Source organism: Chrysoperla carnea, chromosome 4, assembly GCF_905475395.1.
Source record: "Chrysoperla carnea chromosome 4, inChrCarn1.1, whole genome shotgun sequence".
Classification (NCBI taxonomy): domain Eukaryota; kingdom Metazoa; phylum Arthropoda; class Insecta; order Neuroptera; family Chrysopidae; genus Chrysoperla; species Chrysoperla carnea.
The window spans coordinates 55,871,521-55,891,289 of NC_058340.1; the positions used below are offsets into that span (position 1 = coordinate 55,871,521).

The window sequence follows — 19,769 nt, forward strand, 5'->3', positions numbered from 1 at the left end:
AAGTTGAAAATAAGGTACAAATAATTTTAACCCTAAATCTAAAATTGTCTTGGTGCTCGTACTACCTTAAATAAAATTTGTATTTAAAGAGGGTGACTCGCCAGTAATAGAAAAAAATAAATTCGTAGATAATGATCCGAATTTTTAGTATGTTATAGTTAACGAAATATATTATTGTATAAAACAAAAATTTGGGTATCTTACCGTTCAATTAAGAGAGTTTTTATTAATTAAAAATACACTAAATAACATAACCTGTTATGAGGATGGTATGTTATTTAGTGTATTTTTAATTAATAAAAACTCTCTTAATTGATCGGTAAGATACCCAAATTTTTGTTTTATACAATAATATATTTCGTGAACTATAACATACTAAAAATTCGGATCCTTATCTACTAATTTATTTTTTCTATTATTGCCGAGGGACCTTCCTTAAAAGCAGTGGTGGATTTACACTAGGGGCAGTCGGGGCTAGTGCCCAGGGCGGCAAATTTTCTAGGGCGGCACAATTTGGAAATTGAGAAAACATGTTCAATACAATATATAATTAACTAATTCTTTTAAATAAACATTTTATTTTTCAAGAAATATAATTTATGCATTATGTATCAAATCAAAATTTTGTATATTATAATATAGGAAATTTAAGTGAAAACTATTAAAATAGTTTAATTAATTTATTTCCATAAAGGTTTGCAAAAATAAAATTTGATATTTTTATTTTCTGGAATTGATAAATTCCAGAAATATAGTTTTTTTGAAGAATTAAAAATATATTCAAATTATCTGTCTTTTTGATAACATAAACTTTAATTGATCAATGAATTTTCCTAAAATTGGAGAGTTATCCAATAACACTAATTAATTTAAATTTAAAAGAACAGTAATAAATAATATGTAATACATAATAAATTTTCTGCAATTAATTAGTTATTCTAATTTTTTTTAAATAAGATATCAAAACTATTAAAATAAAATTTCAGTCATACGGCGGCATTTTCTTCAGTGCCCCAGGGCGGCAGAAATTTAAATCCGGCCCTGCTTAAAAGAGTATTTGTTTGGTATTGAAATGTTTAAATGACGCTCACCACAAATATTAAAAGTCGCATGCTATTCTAATATTAATATGAATACAATATCTAAATTATAACACATCCACTTAATATTATTTATTAGACTAATTAAATCAATAAACTGTCATTTATAATTACTTTTACTTTTAATACTATTAACTATAACTCTAACTACTATAGTAATATTACTAGTATGTACTACTATTACAACTTGTACCTATGTGTATGTATAGGTGAGGTACTTAACTATTTTAACTAAAATACCTATCAATTAATATAAATAAATACCTATTTCACTTTGTAACTACATAATATATTTAATAATAAAATATCATGTTAAACAACTAAATATTATAATCATTTTAATAAAATATCTATGTATTTTATTATAATACCAAAATAAAGTAGTTGAACCTATTTAGTATCTAACTATAACCATTCATTAGCATTCTATTAATATTATGGTTCATTATTTTATATATTATTATAATTATAATTAATATAATTTAATTAATGATTATAACGTTAATGTTTATTAAAAACATATTTATTGATTTTATGAATGACAACACTGGAAAGTTCCTTGACTGGTCTGGCTTTGCTTGATATTAAAATGGGCGGCCTCTTTTTGTCTAATCTTCGTTTCGCTGACGATATAGTCCTGGTAGCAACATGGTGAACCAATTAAAACTTGAGTGTACCAAGGCAGGTTTGTTTATAAACGTTAACAAAACGGGGATTATTTCAAACACTGATGAAACAGTTGAAATCACTATTAATAACGAAATAATCAAACGGGTGTCGTCTATTAAATATTTGGGCCAACAAACGAGCGTACAAACCATGAGACAACAGAGGGTCACAAACGCATGGAAAAGGTTTTGGTCGCTCAAAAAATATTTAAAAGCAACATCTATCCCTGCCTGAAAGGCAAAGTGATGGACTCGTGCATTTTGCCAATTCTAACTTACGGTACTCAAACTCTATCCTTGAACCGGGCTGACTACAGGAAATTAGAAGTCTGCCAACGCAACATGGAGCATAGCATACTAAAAATGAAAAAATTAACAGAATCACTTGTGAAAATACAAGAAACAAAACCAAGACCAAAGATGTCACCGTTAAAATTAAACAGCTGAAGTGGAATTGATCAGGCCATGTTGCGAGGATGGAAAAATTAAAATCAGTTCGTTCGTTTAGGTGCTATGATGCTACAGACATACAGACACACACATCTAGCGGTCAAACTTGTACCACCCCTTTTTTTTTTAATTCGGAGGCTAAAAAGGGTTAAGGATTATGGAAAAAAACAAGCCGCAAATTGGAATGATTTTACAAAATTTGAAACAGGATATAATTGTTTTGCCGATTAAAACTTTCTTTGTGTTAAAGAAATATTATCTATGAGGCCCTAAGTAATCGCGAGCTAATAAAATTTGTATGCTAGTTAAATAAAAATAATTTGATTCGTTTTCTACCTTACATCTTAAAAACGTATTAAAATTTAAAAGAAGCGTATGAATTAATAACCAATACAAAATAAATATTGAAGTTTGATCTAACAGATAATAAATAAAATTAGGAGTAGCAGAGATACATCACTAAGGTCATATTTCCCCCTCATCAGATGCTTCTTATTATTTTATGTTTTCTGTTGAAATGACATTTTTGTCTTTTTACGTTTTCACATGAAATATTTACATAAAAGGACTTGGAGACTGAAAGCGAGTTTGACAGATCAACAGGCGCTTCTTAAAATTAACTCAATAGCAATAATCTATTAGTTTTCGGCATAAAAATGAAGACTGGGGGGGTTGGAAAGTTGTTAGTTAGTACTGTCAAAAGATACTTCATTGACACTAACTCAACCTACATATAGATTTCTAACCAACTAACTGAATAAAAAAGAGCTTTGGAGGCAAGCAAAGTCGCCAAAAAAATTATATTTTGTTTGGCAAGCTTGGGAAATGGCTGGAAATATGGTACTTTCATCGACAGTCCCCATGACTGACTATCTTATATTATCTTTTTGCCATTTCAAAAAAAAAGGGTGAAAGATAAAATTTATGGCCTTTTCCATTTTATACATCACCTTTAATCTTAATATCTTTTCACCAGAAGGAAAAACATATAATAAAGTATTCAGAAGCATAATATAATATTATTCTATTTTGGGCTATTCTAAAGAGGAATGCACAAATAAACAAGTTGCACAAGTTGTATATCATCAATGGGCAAACGTGGCTTAGAGAAGCCCCTCAGACTTCTGTATCTAACATACTAGTAAGACAGTGATACCCTAACCAGTGTCAACCAATAATACGAGTAAGGCAGAGATACGACATTTTTTTTCTACCTATCTCATTACTATTAGAGAAACTGAGATAGGTAAAAGAGTCGTATACCTGTCTCGCTTTCTCCTCTAAGAGAAATGCGGACTTGCATAAAGAGACACAAATTAAACTTTATGGCACGCAATAAACTGATAACAATGGTGGCTTTGACTTAAAATAACTCGCCCACGCCTGTTGTATACATATGAAGAAATAAAAAAAAATGTTCATATTATTTTATTTACTTTTTAATTATCTTTGCCAGTTATTTTATTACAAATACACGGGTAAAGCCGCGGATAAAAGCTAGTAAGTCAATATTTTCGGGGAAAGTATGACTACAAATAAAATTAAAATAACAATAAAATAAATATAATACAAGATGATGATACATTCTTACTTGTACACGTGGTATAAAATAACTCTCAGTTACATTACATTGTATTGCATTCACACATAAATAAATTTATGACAGGTAAAATGATAAATAATAGAGACGAATGGATGAAATTCTAAGTAATACAAAATGATTAACTTACACAAGTTGAGTTTAGTTACAATAGTAGTACTATACAGTATACAGTATACACTATAGTACTGTGGTAGTAGTTCATTCCAAATCCTGTCATAACATTGGTGATTGATTGGTTGAGACCCACCATTGGCCTCTAGGTGGAGTACTCGAATATCACACATCATAATGAAATCATACATACAACAGAAATTTTATTAAAATAAATATATACTACATTCTACTGAATGGCTCTCAAATAATTACTACGCGCATAATATTTACAATAACAATATAATGTAGGCAACGAAGCATTTGACTCGGGAAAAAAACCACGCCAGCTGATTTTTATGAGAGCCGATGGAAAATGTTTGTCTGAGTGTCCTCAACAAAATCATATTTATAAGAAATTGTGCATTTTCGATTTACGCCCATGAAACAGAAATTCCATTAGATCCGAAGTTCCCTATTCTCGTACACCATATTCTCTTTATATAACATTTAAAAAAACGATTGGATTTTTTATTTTAGACAATTCTAAGCATTTTTTTATCTAACTTCATTATTTTCGAGATATAAGCAATTGAAAAAAAATGCGAAAATTTGGTCCAAAACTCGTTGTCGACGAAACTAAAGATTCTTTTGTGGTTCAAGTCAAAAATTTAATTTGAAAGCCATTAGATATAATATTTTGGACAATTTTAAGTATTTTTTGACTCGTGACAATTTTGAATAAAACTCATCGTTTTCGATATAATAGCGTTTAAAAAAAATAAAGTACGAATTTTTTCCGATGCTGTCTCGCGTAGCACGAAAAGTATTTCAAATAGAGTTTTGAAGAGGTTTTTATGGCAATTGAAGTTTAAAAAGTGTCGCCCGACCAAAATTGGACATATTTTCATCTATTCCTTAAAAATCATTATTCACGTAAACTGGTCAAAATTGGGAACGTTGGCGTAATTATCTCGTGTTTGAAAGATTCAAAATTTCTGAAATTTTGGGATTTAAGATAACTTTTAAGTTCTTAAATTTAATATCTCCTTAAAATCTGCCGAAAAAAACATTTCACCATCATTGGCTGATTGATAACGATAGGTGCTACGCCGAAGGAAATCGAAAACTAGCCGTATCTAAAAGCCTCATCTTTGTTGTAACCATGGAAGAATGATTCGAATTTTGCGTGACAAATTTCAATTGAAATAAAACTTTTGAATTCGAATTATATCATCAAGTGTCACCGTTGAGACGCCATCTCAGAAAATATTCCTTCTCTTAAGTTAATAATAAAGTAACACAAAAATTTGGTAAGTTTCGGTTAATATATTTCTGATATATAAAATATATTTCCATATTTATGAACCACTTTGTAAATAATCGCTCTTCATTGTGCTTGGTTGCTTACCTTCACGTAACAGCTTTTTTTTTGTGTAGCGCGTCTTAGAAGAAGTCATTGGCCAACTTCTTTATATATTATAATATGTTCGTACAACATTCTTAAATTATTAGATTATTTTGTGATTACATAAAATATAAAATAACTTTGCTTAAGTCAACATTTTAATTATATAAAATTTATTATGTATTTTATCATTTACAAACACGTGGTAGTTGGTAATTCTGTACTTACATCAGAAATAAATTTTTACCTTGTTTCCAAGTTGATAAAACACTAAATTCCACTCAATGTAAAAATGGTCTACATTGAAAAAAAATTTTCTTTTCATAAGAAGATCAGATTTGATTATATTTTTTATCAGCAGCTCCAATAAATGCCCATATAATTGCAAAAATATTGTTATTTTATTTACTAAGAGAACTTAAATTGCTAAATATTCTTTAAAACTAATTTATTCAATTAGTTTTGCTTTTATTTTTAAATTACTTACTATCATTTTTATAATTTTTGATTTATAATAAACATCTTTTTTGAACGATACAAATCTAATACTGTTTCCGATTTGCATTCCTTCAGCCAATTTATATAAAATATTTTTAATATGGAAGAAAGCAGCTTTAATTTCGATGATTATTTGGTGAAGACCACCTTAAACTACATAAAAGAGCATTTAAGAAAATTAAATACTACAGAAAATTAATTATGTTTTAAAACAAAATGTTTTGTTATGTATATGAAATACACCAAGGTATACTAAGTTTAGTCCCAAGTTTGTAACGCTTAAAAATAATAATGCTATGAACAAAATTTTGTGTATAGCTGTTCATAAAATCACCTAATTAGTCCATTTCCGGTTGCCTGTCTGTTTGTTTGTCGTCTGTCTGTCTGTAATCATGATAACTCAAAAACGAAAAAAGATATCAAGCTGAAATTTTTATAGCGTGCATAGGTCAATTGGGTCTTGGGTCCGTAGGATCCATCTTGTAAATCGTTAGAAATAGAACAAAAGTATAAAAAACTATTTTCCGTCAAACCATTTTGGAAATATTTTTCGCAAGTTTTCCATTTTTCAGATAAAATCAATTTTTGACTGATTAAATTTGGACAATTTAACGCTAACTAAGTCTCTTTTTGTCGACAACTTTACTACATTACTATTGACACAGAACTCATGAATAATAAATAATTTCTGAAAAATCTTAGAAATAAATACAAAATAGTTTGTATTGATCGAACAGAAAATAGAATAAATTTCGAGAAAAAAATAATAATAATATGTTATTATTATTTATGTAATAAATCAATCAATTTGCCTGTTTATCAACATAAAATTTAAATATTTACTACACAACTACCGCACTGAGACTAACAGCAGTCTTGATTAACTGCCGCCGCACTGTTTTATTTATCAAACTTTGTTATCTAAGCTACTTCCGTTTATATTCATTTTCAATATACACATCCACATTAGGGCAAGTACTTTGTATAGGTGTATAAATCTACCACCGCATTCAACGTTGTAGACCGTAAGATGATCGTAGATTTTAAGGTACCCCTTTTTTTTTTGCTTCTTTATTTACTCAAAATGCGTACTTATTGTCTAGAGCACCTTTCCAAATCAGTTTTCAAAATATCTGGAATCTTGCAGGCTCTGCCATTTCGATGATAGAACCGAAAAATAGTAGACTTGATTGCAAACTACAAAAAAGTTTAAATAAGGACTTCTAAATGTTGATTTTCTGCACTCTAGACGCTTTTAGTACGAAAGCACATTTCTTACTAAAATCTTATTATTTTACTCCTTTGCTGCATTACTTGACTTTACCGGTGCCAAACACCAGTGGCGTTATCTTGAGCATTTGACCTATCTCTATTGTCATTAAGCTCTTCAAATTTTGGAGGATTGTTATTTTATCTCTGATGTAGCCCCCCACAACAAATAGTTTGGCGATGTTTAAAGCCTCACTCGAAAATGTTCACCTGATTTGTAGTGAATTTTTACAGTTTCTATTCTTTGAGTGTAAATAATCAAAATCCGTAAATCGGATATAGTCTAGTCACCATTTTGGAATAAACCTGGTCTAGTTCTCGAAATAATAAAAAAGCTGTGGGACTTTTTTTTAAAGAAAATTTCCTGCTCTTTAAGGATTTTTTTCAAACTTCGGATATCTTAGCTACCGAGATATTTTCAAAAAATTAATCCCCCTTTTTTGCTCTTAAATTGTTTATAATTTTAGTAATTTTTACCACAGCCAATTCATTTTTGTACAAAAAGTTTCTAAACATAATTCCGAATAAAATGAGACCGTGATCATAATTTTCCGAAAATTAAAGATCAGGTTCATCCCAAAATGATGTTGACTAAATAACACCTCTAAATGAAAAATCCTATTTTTTAAAAGTGTTATGCTTATCGAAAGTATCAAAGCAAGAAAAATTAAGCTCATGAAAAATAGAAAACGAACTCTTTGATATGTAATCCACGCAATTCACATCAAAATTTCTCCTAATTTCAGCTGTTGCTGAAATACTTTTTAGTCCCAATGGACTTTGTGTTCAAAATGAGGCACTCAAATGTATCATTATCTGACGATCTTTTAAAATATGAATGTCATTTGCATATACCTATAATAATAATATTTACGTTTAGTGTACGCAAGCTTTATGTAGATGTCACTCAGGTAAATGAATAAAAAAGTTACATAATGAACAATAACACTTGTACATAGTTTTTAAACAACTTTTAAACTCTTAAGTACAAGCTTATAATATATTTGAATACTTTATTTTAACAAGCTATTAGTTTTAAAACCTAACACAATTTAAAGGTATAATGTCCGTAAACCCTATTTTTTACAGAATGAAATAAAATTTTGAGTAGATCTTAAGAATAAGAGTATCCTTGAGAATTTCTAAACACAAAATTTTTTGACCGTCAATTAAAAAAGATATTCGTTTAAATGTACATATACCAGTTGACTAAAACTGACATATTTTAAGGGGTTATATCCAGTTACGAGCATAAAAAAATAAAAATAGGTTTTTTTTAATTTTTTTTTTCGGGACACCCATAAATATAAAAGTCGTATACATATAGGACATTCTTTAATTTTAAGATCCCTATGTCCGATTTCAAAAATTTAATTTGGCACTGCTCCTGTAAGAGATCTGCAGAAGGTCTTTCAAAAAAAGGTATTCTCCGGTGAGCACCATATCTCTGGTTTGGTTTATTCAAAATGAAAAAGTCTAGAAAATTTCTTTAGTCGATAGATGAATACAGGTATTAATTGAAGCAACAGTCAAAATTATGATTTTGATTTTTGCAACAGTCTAAAATATCGTTTGTGGTCTAAAAAGTGGTCTAAAATATCGAAATTATTTTCAGAAATCTTATTCCTTCGATTAATACTTGGGAAAAATATCTAAGAAGATTTTGTAAAAATTCGAAACTAACCGGTTAAGCCGTTTCGGAGAAATCTTGTTCGCCGATTTTGAAAACTTCCGAGAAAAACTCGTTTAAAGTTTCAAAAGACGTTTACAGTTAAAAAATTTTTTATGCGTTTATCTAGGCCGTGAAAATCAAAGAGATATGACAGTAAAATAATTTAAAAAAATGCATAGAACGGTAGTTAATGCTGAAATGCACCGAAAATGTAGTCTTGTACATAGTGTATTGTGGTCAATAGAACCGAGCAAGATTATTTTTATGTGTTATAATACAGGTTCAGCTAATAAAAGCGTATTAAAAATTATATTGTCAAATAATAGTTCGTAAATTAAAAAGTACTACTAATTAGCACTTCTTTCGACATATTCTATATTTATTACATACTAAAAATAATTATAAAAATTCAGTCATAAATCTTAAAATTATTTGACTATAGCCTGGCATCAAGCACCATCTTTATTAAGCTAAAGGTCTCAATGTATGTGACAATCAAATATCCAAATATTTTCAAAAATTTATATCTTAATATTTAGATTTTAATTCGTTTATTTATTGCTAAAATTGATTGCCTTGTACTAATCACAGTTTGTTTTAAAAATTTTGATTAATCAGTAAACATTAAGGTATCATAAACAGTATATGCTTAAATTTGCGTATAAAATTTGGAAATTTTATTAGTCATGACAAATTTTATTATAAACAACAAGATTAAATATCCGTTGAAAAGTATGGTATATAATCGTTATATATAAATTATAATAGGTAAATTATAACAAATCAGTGTCATCTTATGGTATTTATTGTTCTAAATGAATAGCTGAGGGTTCCATTTTCTGCGCCATCTATTTCGAACTCGGTCCAACGCATTTAAAAAAGATTTCAGGCAAAATTTGTTGAGTATTTATTTCTCTACAACTGATTTTCGCGATCTTTGATCTTACACATCTAAGGACGCGCAGACGTGACCATATGTGACTTTTGAGGCAACATTTGTACTATCAAAATAAAGGTTTGTACAAAAAATCCGCTTATTCCGAGGTGAAACCCTAAGATGATTGGAGTATATTGACGTTATTGTTAATTATAAACATGTGACAAGTTTCAACGGCACACATTTCACTGTTTGCATAAAGAAGTATGTAAACAGATTTGCTCAAGAAGTAGCAAGCTCCACGCAGTTTTTCCTAATGTTGATTTAGCATACCGAATGCTTGTGTCCAGTGAAACGCACTCGCTTTGTTAACTATAGAATCAAATAAAAAATTTGTCCACAGAAATGTGCATTGATTGGAACAATTATTGTACTTTTTTACTGATTTTATCATTGAAGGAGAGAAGTTAAGGGAACGGCAATCTTTAAAACAGCTTAGAAGCGTCAAATTTCTAAATCCATGCCTGGGGAAACATTATTATAATATGAATGAGCGTCGAATGGTCGCATAAGAGAGCACTTTAGGATTTATATACATACATTATACATGTACCTATTATATTATATAGTATAATATATGTATACATATATCGTTGTAAGGTGTCAGTCAGGACTGTAAAAGGTTGGTGACCGTTGGCATGACCTTGAGCTCTTGAGAAGAGTCGCGATCAACAGGTTTGTGAATTCTAAATAACATAATAATGTATAGTCGCAAGAGATTGTTACCTACCATCATTATTGAAGATCTGAGAACCACTTTAAATTTTTTTTAAATTATGATTATTATTGATGATTTGTTATTTTATTTTACAAAAAGTGTGGTTTAGAAGAGTAAATATTTATGTGCTTGCTTGGCTTGCTTGATACATTGTATGTTTTATCTTTTATACAAAATGATTCATTCACTAATATTTTGCTTACTTTATTTACTTTTATACAAGGTGTCTCTAAAAAATGTTTACAATCTTCCACCACCAACAATGCGACCGGTTTAACCCATACCAGGGCCCAAGGCAATTCAATTATCTGGGACCCTTAGGCGATGTGAAAATCAGACGGCACTGGGGCTCTTAGACAATTGCCTAATTATTAATCCGCCACTGAATGCGGCTCAAAATTAGTGGGTTAGGTTAGTTTGTAAGGCTCGGTCAACAGTGATGACACACATTTATTCGAAGGTTTCTAACCCATTGCGTCCCTCTACATTAAAAGTAAATTGTTTAATTCTCTGAAACTTTCTTTTTAAAGTATTTCCATTGGTTCTTTGAAACCATTTAGAAAATTATTACTATTGTGATCTTGTTTTAAGGCTCATTTCAGCTACACACTTTCCTGTAACTACCCCTGTGAATATGCAGACTAGGCTCTTCTTTCGAATCAAGAGTCGCTAAATCTACTGCCATCAATATTCGGTCACAACTTTTAACTATCCTTCAGTCATGTGATTGGTGGTAGTGGTGAGTGCGAAATATTTCTGCCATTTTCCGCTGCTGACTCTGCCAGTCTGTCATCCTTCATGTTTAGCTCTTCATAACTCTACCTCATAGCCCAACGCTACCAGACAGTCGTTGTATGTCCAAGATAGCGCTTCTAGATAACTCAACGCAATCCTTAGTATTTCCACCAACGATATATTACAACATCTTACGATGATCCGACAAAAAGCCTATGTATAAACTGACACTTTCCTCAAGATTATTTTAGGATCCGTATGCGTTAAAACCAGTTCAAAAATTTTGGCACATTACTTTAAAGAGTTCCTGTGGCCAGCATTTATAAACTATTTCTATAGACAGAACTTATTAAAATAGTTAAGCAATATTCTTAATTTAATTAATTTTATTTTTATCGACCAGCTTTTTCAGAAATGATGTGTTGTTTAAGATGAAAATAATTAACAAAATATTTAGCAGTCGAAATATAAATTAAAACACATTTACAATTTTAAACCTTTAAAAAAATTTTTAAACTACTTTTTCGCTATTTTATCATTAATAAAATAATATTTTAAGCAAATATATTTTTTGTTTCAGGTCCTTACCTGTACCGAGGAGACATACGCCGTATTTTGGACAACCTGACTATCGAATATATGAGCTCAATAAAAGACTGCAACAAAGAACAGAGGTAATTTTTCGTAATACATTTCAATGCAATCCATTTTATTTTTCAGATGTTTATAGTGATTTTTGTTTTGTCCTAGGAGAGCGATAATCTCTGGTGGGATGCCTTTGCTACGGAGTTTTTTGAAGATGATGCATCTTTAACATTAACATTTTGTTTAGAAGATGGGCCTAAGAGATATAGTAAGATTTTTAAATAATTATTTTCGAAATATATTAGAATTAATTTTAAAGAGATTTTTTACCAAAAAGTTATACATTTAGATATGACTGAAGTTATACATTTAGATATGACTATGATATAAAGTTAATTTCAAAATGAATGTTTGAATGGTTCAGATTATAGCAAAGAAATTCCAGACTTTCTACAGTGATGCCAAAATGATTTTAGGAGTAAAAAGGCGCAAATGGAATTTCAGAAAAAAATAGCACATATTTGAAATTTAATGCAAAAACGCCTCAAATTTTTTCTTAAGAACTACAGAGTTCGAATGAAAACAATTAGAAATAAATTTTGCAGATAATTTCTACCAAATTTATTCCATTCAAGAAAAGCGTTTTGAAAAAAGTTCTTCTTGCTAATTATGAACCTGAGTATACTTTTAAAATGGTTCCGATAATTAGCTTCAAGTTCTTAACAAAATAAGTTTTGCTTGAATTATTTTTCTCGAAAAAATTTATTCTTTCTAGCTTGTACCAAATTAAATAAAATCTTCTTTTATAATAGTAAACTATTGGCATCGGGCAAAGCTTCATTTATTTTTGGATATACAATTGATTAAGATTAATTTTTGTCTGTTTTTGTTTTATTGTTCTGAAAAAAAATGTAATACTAAATAATCAATTTGTTTATAGCAATAGGAAGGACGTTAATACCCCGATATTTCCGAAGTATCTTCGAAGGTGGTGTAACGGAATTATATTACAATATGAAGCATCCTAAAGAGTCATTCCACAATACAAGCATAACTCTAGACTGTGATCAATGTACTATGGTCACGCATCACGGGAAACCTATGTTCACCAAGGTATGCCTTCAACAAATCATTATCCAAGAAAGTTTATTGATCATAATTAATTTGTGTTTTCGAATGTTTCAGGTGTGCACCGAGGGTAGATTAATATTAGAATTTACTTTCGATGATTTAATGCGAATAAAATCATGGCATTTTGCTGTTCGTACTCATAGAGAATTAATACCACGATCCGTTGTGGGTATGCACTCGCAACAAGATCCAGGAATGATTGAACAATTGTCCAAAAATATAACACGACAAGGCATCACGAATTCTACCCTTAACTACCTCAGAGTAAGTATTTTAGAAATTAATTGATCAAAATATCTGCGGATATCGAACACACAGAATTTTATATCATCCTAGTAAGATTTTTGATAATTTGTCTTGATAAATATAATCGAAAAGTATGTCTTTTTTACTGATAAATAATTTATTCTTTTTCAGTTATGTGTAATATTAGAACCGATGCAAGAGTTGATGTCTAGGCATAAAGCGTATGCTTTAAGTCCACGGGATTGTTTAAAAACAACATTATTCCAAAAATGGCAGAGAATGGTGGCCCCGCCGGGTAAGAGAGGTACCACTGCCTTGCACTCTATACAACCCTTCCTTTTCACATTTTCCTATTTATTTCCAATCAAACAATTTTTTACACCATATTCACCAATCTTTTTCATCTTTTATAGCCAAAATTTCTTCCAAATATAATTGCATGTGATAATTATATTGCATTGTTTTTAATAAAATTTGAGCTTAACGTAGTGCGAGCGCCAAGGCAATTATAGACTTGTGGTTGTAATTATTTTTAGCTTATTTTCAACTTTAATGATGAATTTTGTTAAAATTTCATTCATATTTTTCCCATAAGTTCGAGTCTTTCTATATTTAAATTTAAATTTTTCTTGTTGTAAAGTCTTTGTTTTTATTAAATGCAATGCAAATATAAATTAATTATAACTAATTTTAATCTTTCTTTTTACTAACATCAGAAATCAGTAAAAACTATCGTTTTGCTTATTTCTTAGCTTATGTTTCATCTTTAAAACATTCATTCGCTTATAATTATCAATAATATTATTTTCTTTATAGAATCACAACGTCCAGCAAATAAACGACGAAAAAGGAAAGGCTCAAATTCAGGAGGTGCTGCAAACAATGCACCACCAGCTCCTAATAAGAAAAGATCACCTGGACCCAATTTTTCGTTAGCTTCACAGGTAGTAAGATTTATTATAATTATTGTTGTAAAACTGTGAATAACCTGTGTTTGGCTATTCGACTATGCTCGCTTTAAACTTAAACTTTCATAACATGGATATCTCTGATGATTCCACTTGTAGAGCCATCTCCATGCATGTTATTTTCACCTACAGAAACCTGCAAGACGTCAAGTTTATTATGTTTGGGTCAGAAACCATGGATCTTCTGCGTGGCACCTGGTTTCGACTACAGTTATAACTTCTCTAAAATAGATATTTTAGCCAAAAAAATTGGCCTTAACAATTGTTATAAATTAAGTTATTATTTCCGAGATATTGAATAAAACTTGTTTTTCAATGAGGTGGTTAATGCAATCCCCCATTATGTCAAGAAACTGTTCTCAGGGAAACCTTTTTAAATGTATAAACGATAGTGCGCTTCTATTGAAATATGAAAAGTTATTATTTGTCAAGTAGAAAAGTGCTGTAACTAACACAGAGTGGTGTCGGCCATTTAATGGTAACGATGCTTGTATTTGAAATGTTGGCCAATCAATAAAAATTTAGTCGTAAAAAATTATTTGAATATTAGAATAAACAAATTTTCTCCATGAATATAATAATATCTGGATGACCGAGCTTTGCTCGGTGTTTTTTACTTAAAAAGACAAATTTCATAAGAACCGTTTAAAACTCCACATAACTACCAATTTGAATCCCTTGGTACACCAATAGATGTCAGCAACAGTCCTATTTTACATTGTATGTAAGAACCGTTTAAAACTCCACATAACTACCAATTTGAATCCCTTGGTACACCAATAGTTGTCAGCAACAGTCCTATTTTACATTGTATGTTTCTGTTTTTCATGAAAAGACGGATAAAACGACATTTCTGATAAATGAAACCTTGTTAGATCGACTTATCGCCCCAAAAAACCCCTACATACTCATTTTCATGAAAATCGTTGGAGCCATTTCCAAGATCATTGATATATATATATATACAAGAATTGCTCGTTTAAATATATAAGATACAGCCATGAAAGTTGAAGGATTAAAATTGAATATAGAATAAAAATTAATAAATATGTCTTTTCTCTAGGATGTTATGGTAGTTGGAGAACCATCACTAATGGGCGGTGAATTTGGTGACGAAGATGAACGTTTAATTACAAGGTTAGAAAATACACAATATGATGCAGCGAATTCCTTAGAGCATGATAATCATGGATTTCATGCGGATTCACCAATGACCGGACCAAATTCATGGGGTGGTCCAGTCAGTGATAGAGGGCCAGGCGGGGGACCACCTCAAGGTAACACACCTTCGAGTCAAGACTCTGAGAAAAAGTCACCCGCAGTGAGCCAGTGATGATTGTGAACTTAATAAATAAAATTTTAATAAAAATATTAATAAAAGAATAAAAAAAATCGAACAAAAAAAAATAAAAGGTGTTTATATTTGAATCTCTCCGTCGTCAATCGAAAAGTCAGTATTTTGTCAACTATACAGTTATATATATATATTAGTGTTGGAGGTGACATAAAACTCATTGTGTGATTTAATGACTTAAAATGAGTGGACACCTCGTTTTGTATCTATATTAATTAATTAATTAAAAATTAAGTTATTTTAAAACAAATAAACAATTATGATAAACATGTTGTTTGTGTAAGTAAGAGGGGTAAATGATCTTAAATAACAAACAGTGTTTTTATTAAAATTAATCACATACTACAAAAAATATTCACAAAATTCAATAAAAATTATCAATTTTTAAAGAAACAAATGAATCAGTTTATATATCGTTGTTTAACCGGAAAAAGAAGCGTTTGTACGATAATTTTTTATTCAAATTTTCTACGAGAGACAACAATGATGAAACGAAGTTGATATTTTGCATACGATTAATCAATTTCTTTGAAATTAAATTTTCGGATAACCAAAAATGGTGGAGATTCGGATGTATTAACAAATTCACATCGTTCTAAAATACAAGATGGTGTAAAAGCGACGCACATATTGAAAATCGGAATAACTTTGACACATACTTAAAAACCTGTGGAGGGTTTTGTTTCATTCTTTACGACCTCATTCCATCCAAATGACTGGATGAATTTTATTTATTGGTGTTTCGATTGATTTCTTTTCAAATCAAATACCATAGAAGAAACCGACGTCAAAAACGAACATGTATATTTGTTTATACCGTCTCATATTCAACGGTACTAGGCCTAGCAACAGAAATTTAACGATTCCCCAAAAATTAAAATAAAATTACCTGTTCCAATTTTAAATAAGTCCATTAATTTTGCTCCTTCTTGTATTTGAATAACAATGGCGTTCAATTTGAATTTGTTTAAATGGTAAAAAATTGAAATAATAATTTCATAATATTCAAATTTTTAATGTACTTAAACCGAAACGGACGTATAAATGAAATTTGCTATAAAGAAGAGGTTAAATGGCTAATCCATACGCCTTGTATCAATTTCGTTTTAGTATTGTATAGAAATGGCGATCAAATTAATTTTCGACCAGAAAACACCATTCAAATTATTATTTATCAAAGTAAACTTGAATAAAAATTTTGTAAATAAAAAATCTGGAGCTGTTTTTTGAAATAACACCAACAATTTGATGTCTTTGGTATCATAATGACCCTTTTTCCAGTTAGATATCGGTGTATTATATTGTTTTAAAATGTAGCAAAATTATTTTAACAAAATTGGAATTAAATTTATTTCTAAGACTGATTTAGATTAAAAAAAATTTATATTGTAAAAATTTCTTGATTTGAAACAATCTCTTTTTTTAAATTTTTTGGTAAGCATGTTTGGTTTATAAAAATTAATAAAACTAAAAAATTTCAATTAATTTTGTTAAAATAATATTTGCTTTGGAACAGTTTTTTAAACGCAAAACAAATGTCGTTAATTTAAGAAATTCTATGTATTTATTAAACAAAAAAATTCAAGCACATTCAAACATTTATAGCACAAAATATCCATAATTACTCTGTACAGTGTGTGTTAAAAATAAGTAGGGACCAGCATCACAACTTTAATGACAACTGTAAACAATTTTCTTTTAATCATTGCATTTTCTTTTATATGGCACATCACATTACAAAATCATATTTTTTAAATTAACAACTATTTTCATTGTGGTAAAATTATTTATCAATAGTAAAATTTGAAAATATAATAGAAGAAATTAGTCAAATTTGTTGTTGAATATTCATAACAGTTCAACAGTTAGTCTCGAAATATAATAAAGAGGTCGTCTTCTTCGTGTCTGTCAAAGTGCCAATCGAAAAGTGAATCTATCTCAAGTTAAAGATCGATTCAGATAAAAATAATTCCATTAGAAATTTTAGAAAAATGTTAAATATGAGTAGCGTACATAGTAGCGATTCTAGAAATGTTTTAAATTTCCTTAGATTTTTATGTTTTCTATCGTTCTAAAAACTACTTTCGCCGTTTTTTTGCTAGCTAACAGCGGCTTTGATAGAAAGTGTAGAAAAGTGAGCTAAGACTTTCATCACAGATTTTGAAGAAATGGCATGAAATACACAATATTTAGGCACGCCACCGATCACAAAGGTCATTATGAAGTATTATATTACATCGTTTACTACAATTAGCATTATGAAACAAATCAGAAATCCGTTTCTCAAAAAACAGAACCAAAGCAAAAGCTGGTTAATATGCGCGCCCTCACTTTTTAATGATTTCGAGAATAAGGATGATAATTCGCCGTATCAAAGATACTCCTCTATCTAGAAAGAATCGTAAGACTGGCCGAAAATGCAACAAATCAACAAAAAATTGACATTAACACCGCTATGTCTTTACGAAAGCACTGACGCCACTAAATTTACATATTTAGCTTTTTTTGCTCGCTATTGCTTGGAAAACGTCATTAAAGAAGAATTAAGTGTGAATCCCAAGAATCATAAAGTCAAAATTATTTGACGGCAAGTCTTATGTTCTCATTAAGAATTTTTTTAGAAAAAATGACACGTTGATACATAAAGATTCGCCACCGCTGTTTAAAAACAGTATAAATTTTTTCTTCCAAAACAAATGAATAGAGAATCTTATACGAAGTTCATTTTCGACGTTAAATTATACATTTTACTTCCATTTTCTTCTGAAATTGAAAATAGTGGTTAATTTTTAGAGTTCTAGTTTCTTAAAAAACAAAACTATATCCACGATTTTTATTATTTTAATCAAACGCTTCTGGATGTACAAAAAAACAAAAATTTGACTAATAATAATATTTTCGAATTTTAGTATACAAATTATTTCAAATCTAACAGTAGTTTAAAATGTTTAAAATGGTTGTGAGATAAATTTTTATTGAATTGTGTGTATAAAAAACTGTTTTTTAAATATGGTGAAAATAAGTGTTTAAATAACATCACACTTCCTTTTTTTTATTAATTTATTTTAATTGAATTTGTAATGAAAGTGCAAAACAAAAAAAAAACAACTACTATATTTAAAGAAGAAAAAAACGGTTCATGCTATGTTTGAACTATTTTAATTACCATAGGTACCTCTGATCGATCCCGACGAATAATGTAACATTTCTTGCAAATATTATAGTTTATAAAAAAATTTAAAGAAAATCAAATTTATTATCTCTATAATATTATTAAGAAAATGAAAACAAGATCAGAACAAAAATAAATAAATAAAAAAAACCTTATTTTAGAGAACTTCATTCTGCATATTGTATTAATATATATATATAAAATTTTATTATTAAGAGGACTATTGTCTATTTTGTCAGTAAAACATATAAAATAGAACAATTTCGACTGTAAAATAATAAATAAAAATTGTGTTATTTTTTAAGTATAATTTTATTTGATATTTTATGAAATTTTTAAGACAATATTTTATTGTTTTCATCAAAACTTTAAAACATCTCAAATCGTAAAATTGTGTTTCAAATAAAATAAATTCTTTTGTAAAGCATGTTCAAAAATACGGAAAAATTTCATCTATGTAAAGGGATTAACATAAATCTTTTATTTTCATGATTTTTCATTTCAACACCGAATATAATATTTAAATATTTAAATGAACCTGAAAAAGTCAGAGTTAGACTAAGAATTATTGTGTGCGCTCCTTAAGAACAACCTGTCACCCGAAGGTGAGACGTGTTCGGGTATGAGATTCTATTTTAAGAAGATGAAGATATAGGATTCGGTCAAGGCCGGACGCCTCGCAGAAAGCCCACAGCCTATCCGCCGGAATTTCTCCCAGGATTGATAGACCTAAGGTTTCAATCGACACGTGTCCTGTCAAGATTCACACACAGTTTGGCCTATCGCGTGCTCCGCGCAAAGTCCCAGTAATCAAGGAAGACTTTACCCATTTCTCGATTTGGTAAATTTCGGAGCATTTTGCTATGGGAATGACAGGCTCGGGGGAAAGGGGCGTTTGAGGTAACTCCTTCTCGTAAATCAATAACATGGGTAATCCAAATTTTAGTGAATATTGAAATAGTGAATTTTATGGGACTCATTACGCATGCTTAAAAGAATATTTCATTTATTTTTAAAATAATTTTGTCACAATATGTGTTTAAACAATTTCTTGCATGGTATTTGAATGAAACCAAATGCATTTATTATAAAAAAATTCATTTTTATCTTTTAAAAATTTCATATATATATATTAAATAAAATAGAAACTTTTAAAATTACAATT

At 29.3% G+C, this 19,769-nt stretch overlaps 1 protein-coding gene across 4 annotated transcripts in view; it reads left to right on the top strand.

The window, feature by feature from the left end:
• The window catches only part of LOC123297833 (LIM domain-binding protein 2), a 203,126-nt gene extending 186,442 nt beyond the window's left edge, over nucleotides 1-16,684 (top strand). The window contains exons 3-9 of one of the 4 annotated variants that reach the window (XM_044879636.1): nucleotides 11,729-11,822; nucleotides 11,899-12,001; nucleotides 12,674-12,846; nucleotides 12,919-13,128; nucleotides 13,282-13,414; nucleotides 13,927-14,054; nucleotides 15,142-16,683. In XM_044879636.1, coding sequence (XP_044735571.1) covers nucleotides 11,729-11,822; nucleotides 11,899-12,001; nucleotides 12,674-12,846; nucleotides 12,919-13,128; nucleotides 13,282-13,414; nucleotides 13,927-14,054; nucleotides 15,142-15,411 — 1,111 coding nt within the window. In that variant the 3' untranslated portion in view covers nucleotides 15,412-16,683. Of the gene's footprint in view, nucleotides 1-11,728; nucleotides 11,823-11,898; nucleotides 12,002-12,673; nucleotides 13,129-13,281; nucleotides 13,415-13,926; nucleotides 14,055-15,141 lie in introns of all 4 variants that reach the window. The other 3 variants (XM_044879637.1, XM_044879638.1, XM_044879635.1) reach the window with 3 other exon arrangements.
• Nucleotides 16,685-19,769: the final 3,085 nt, after the last annotated feature.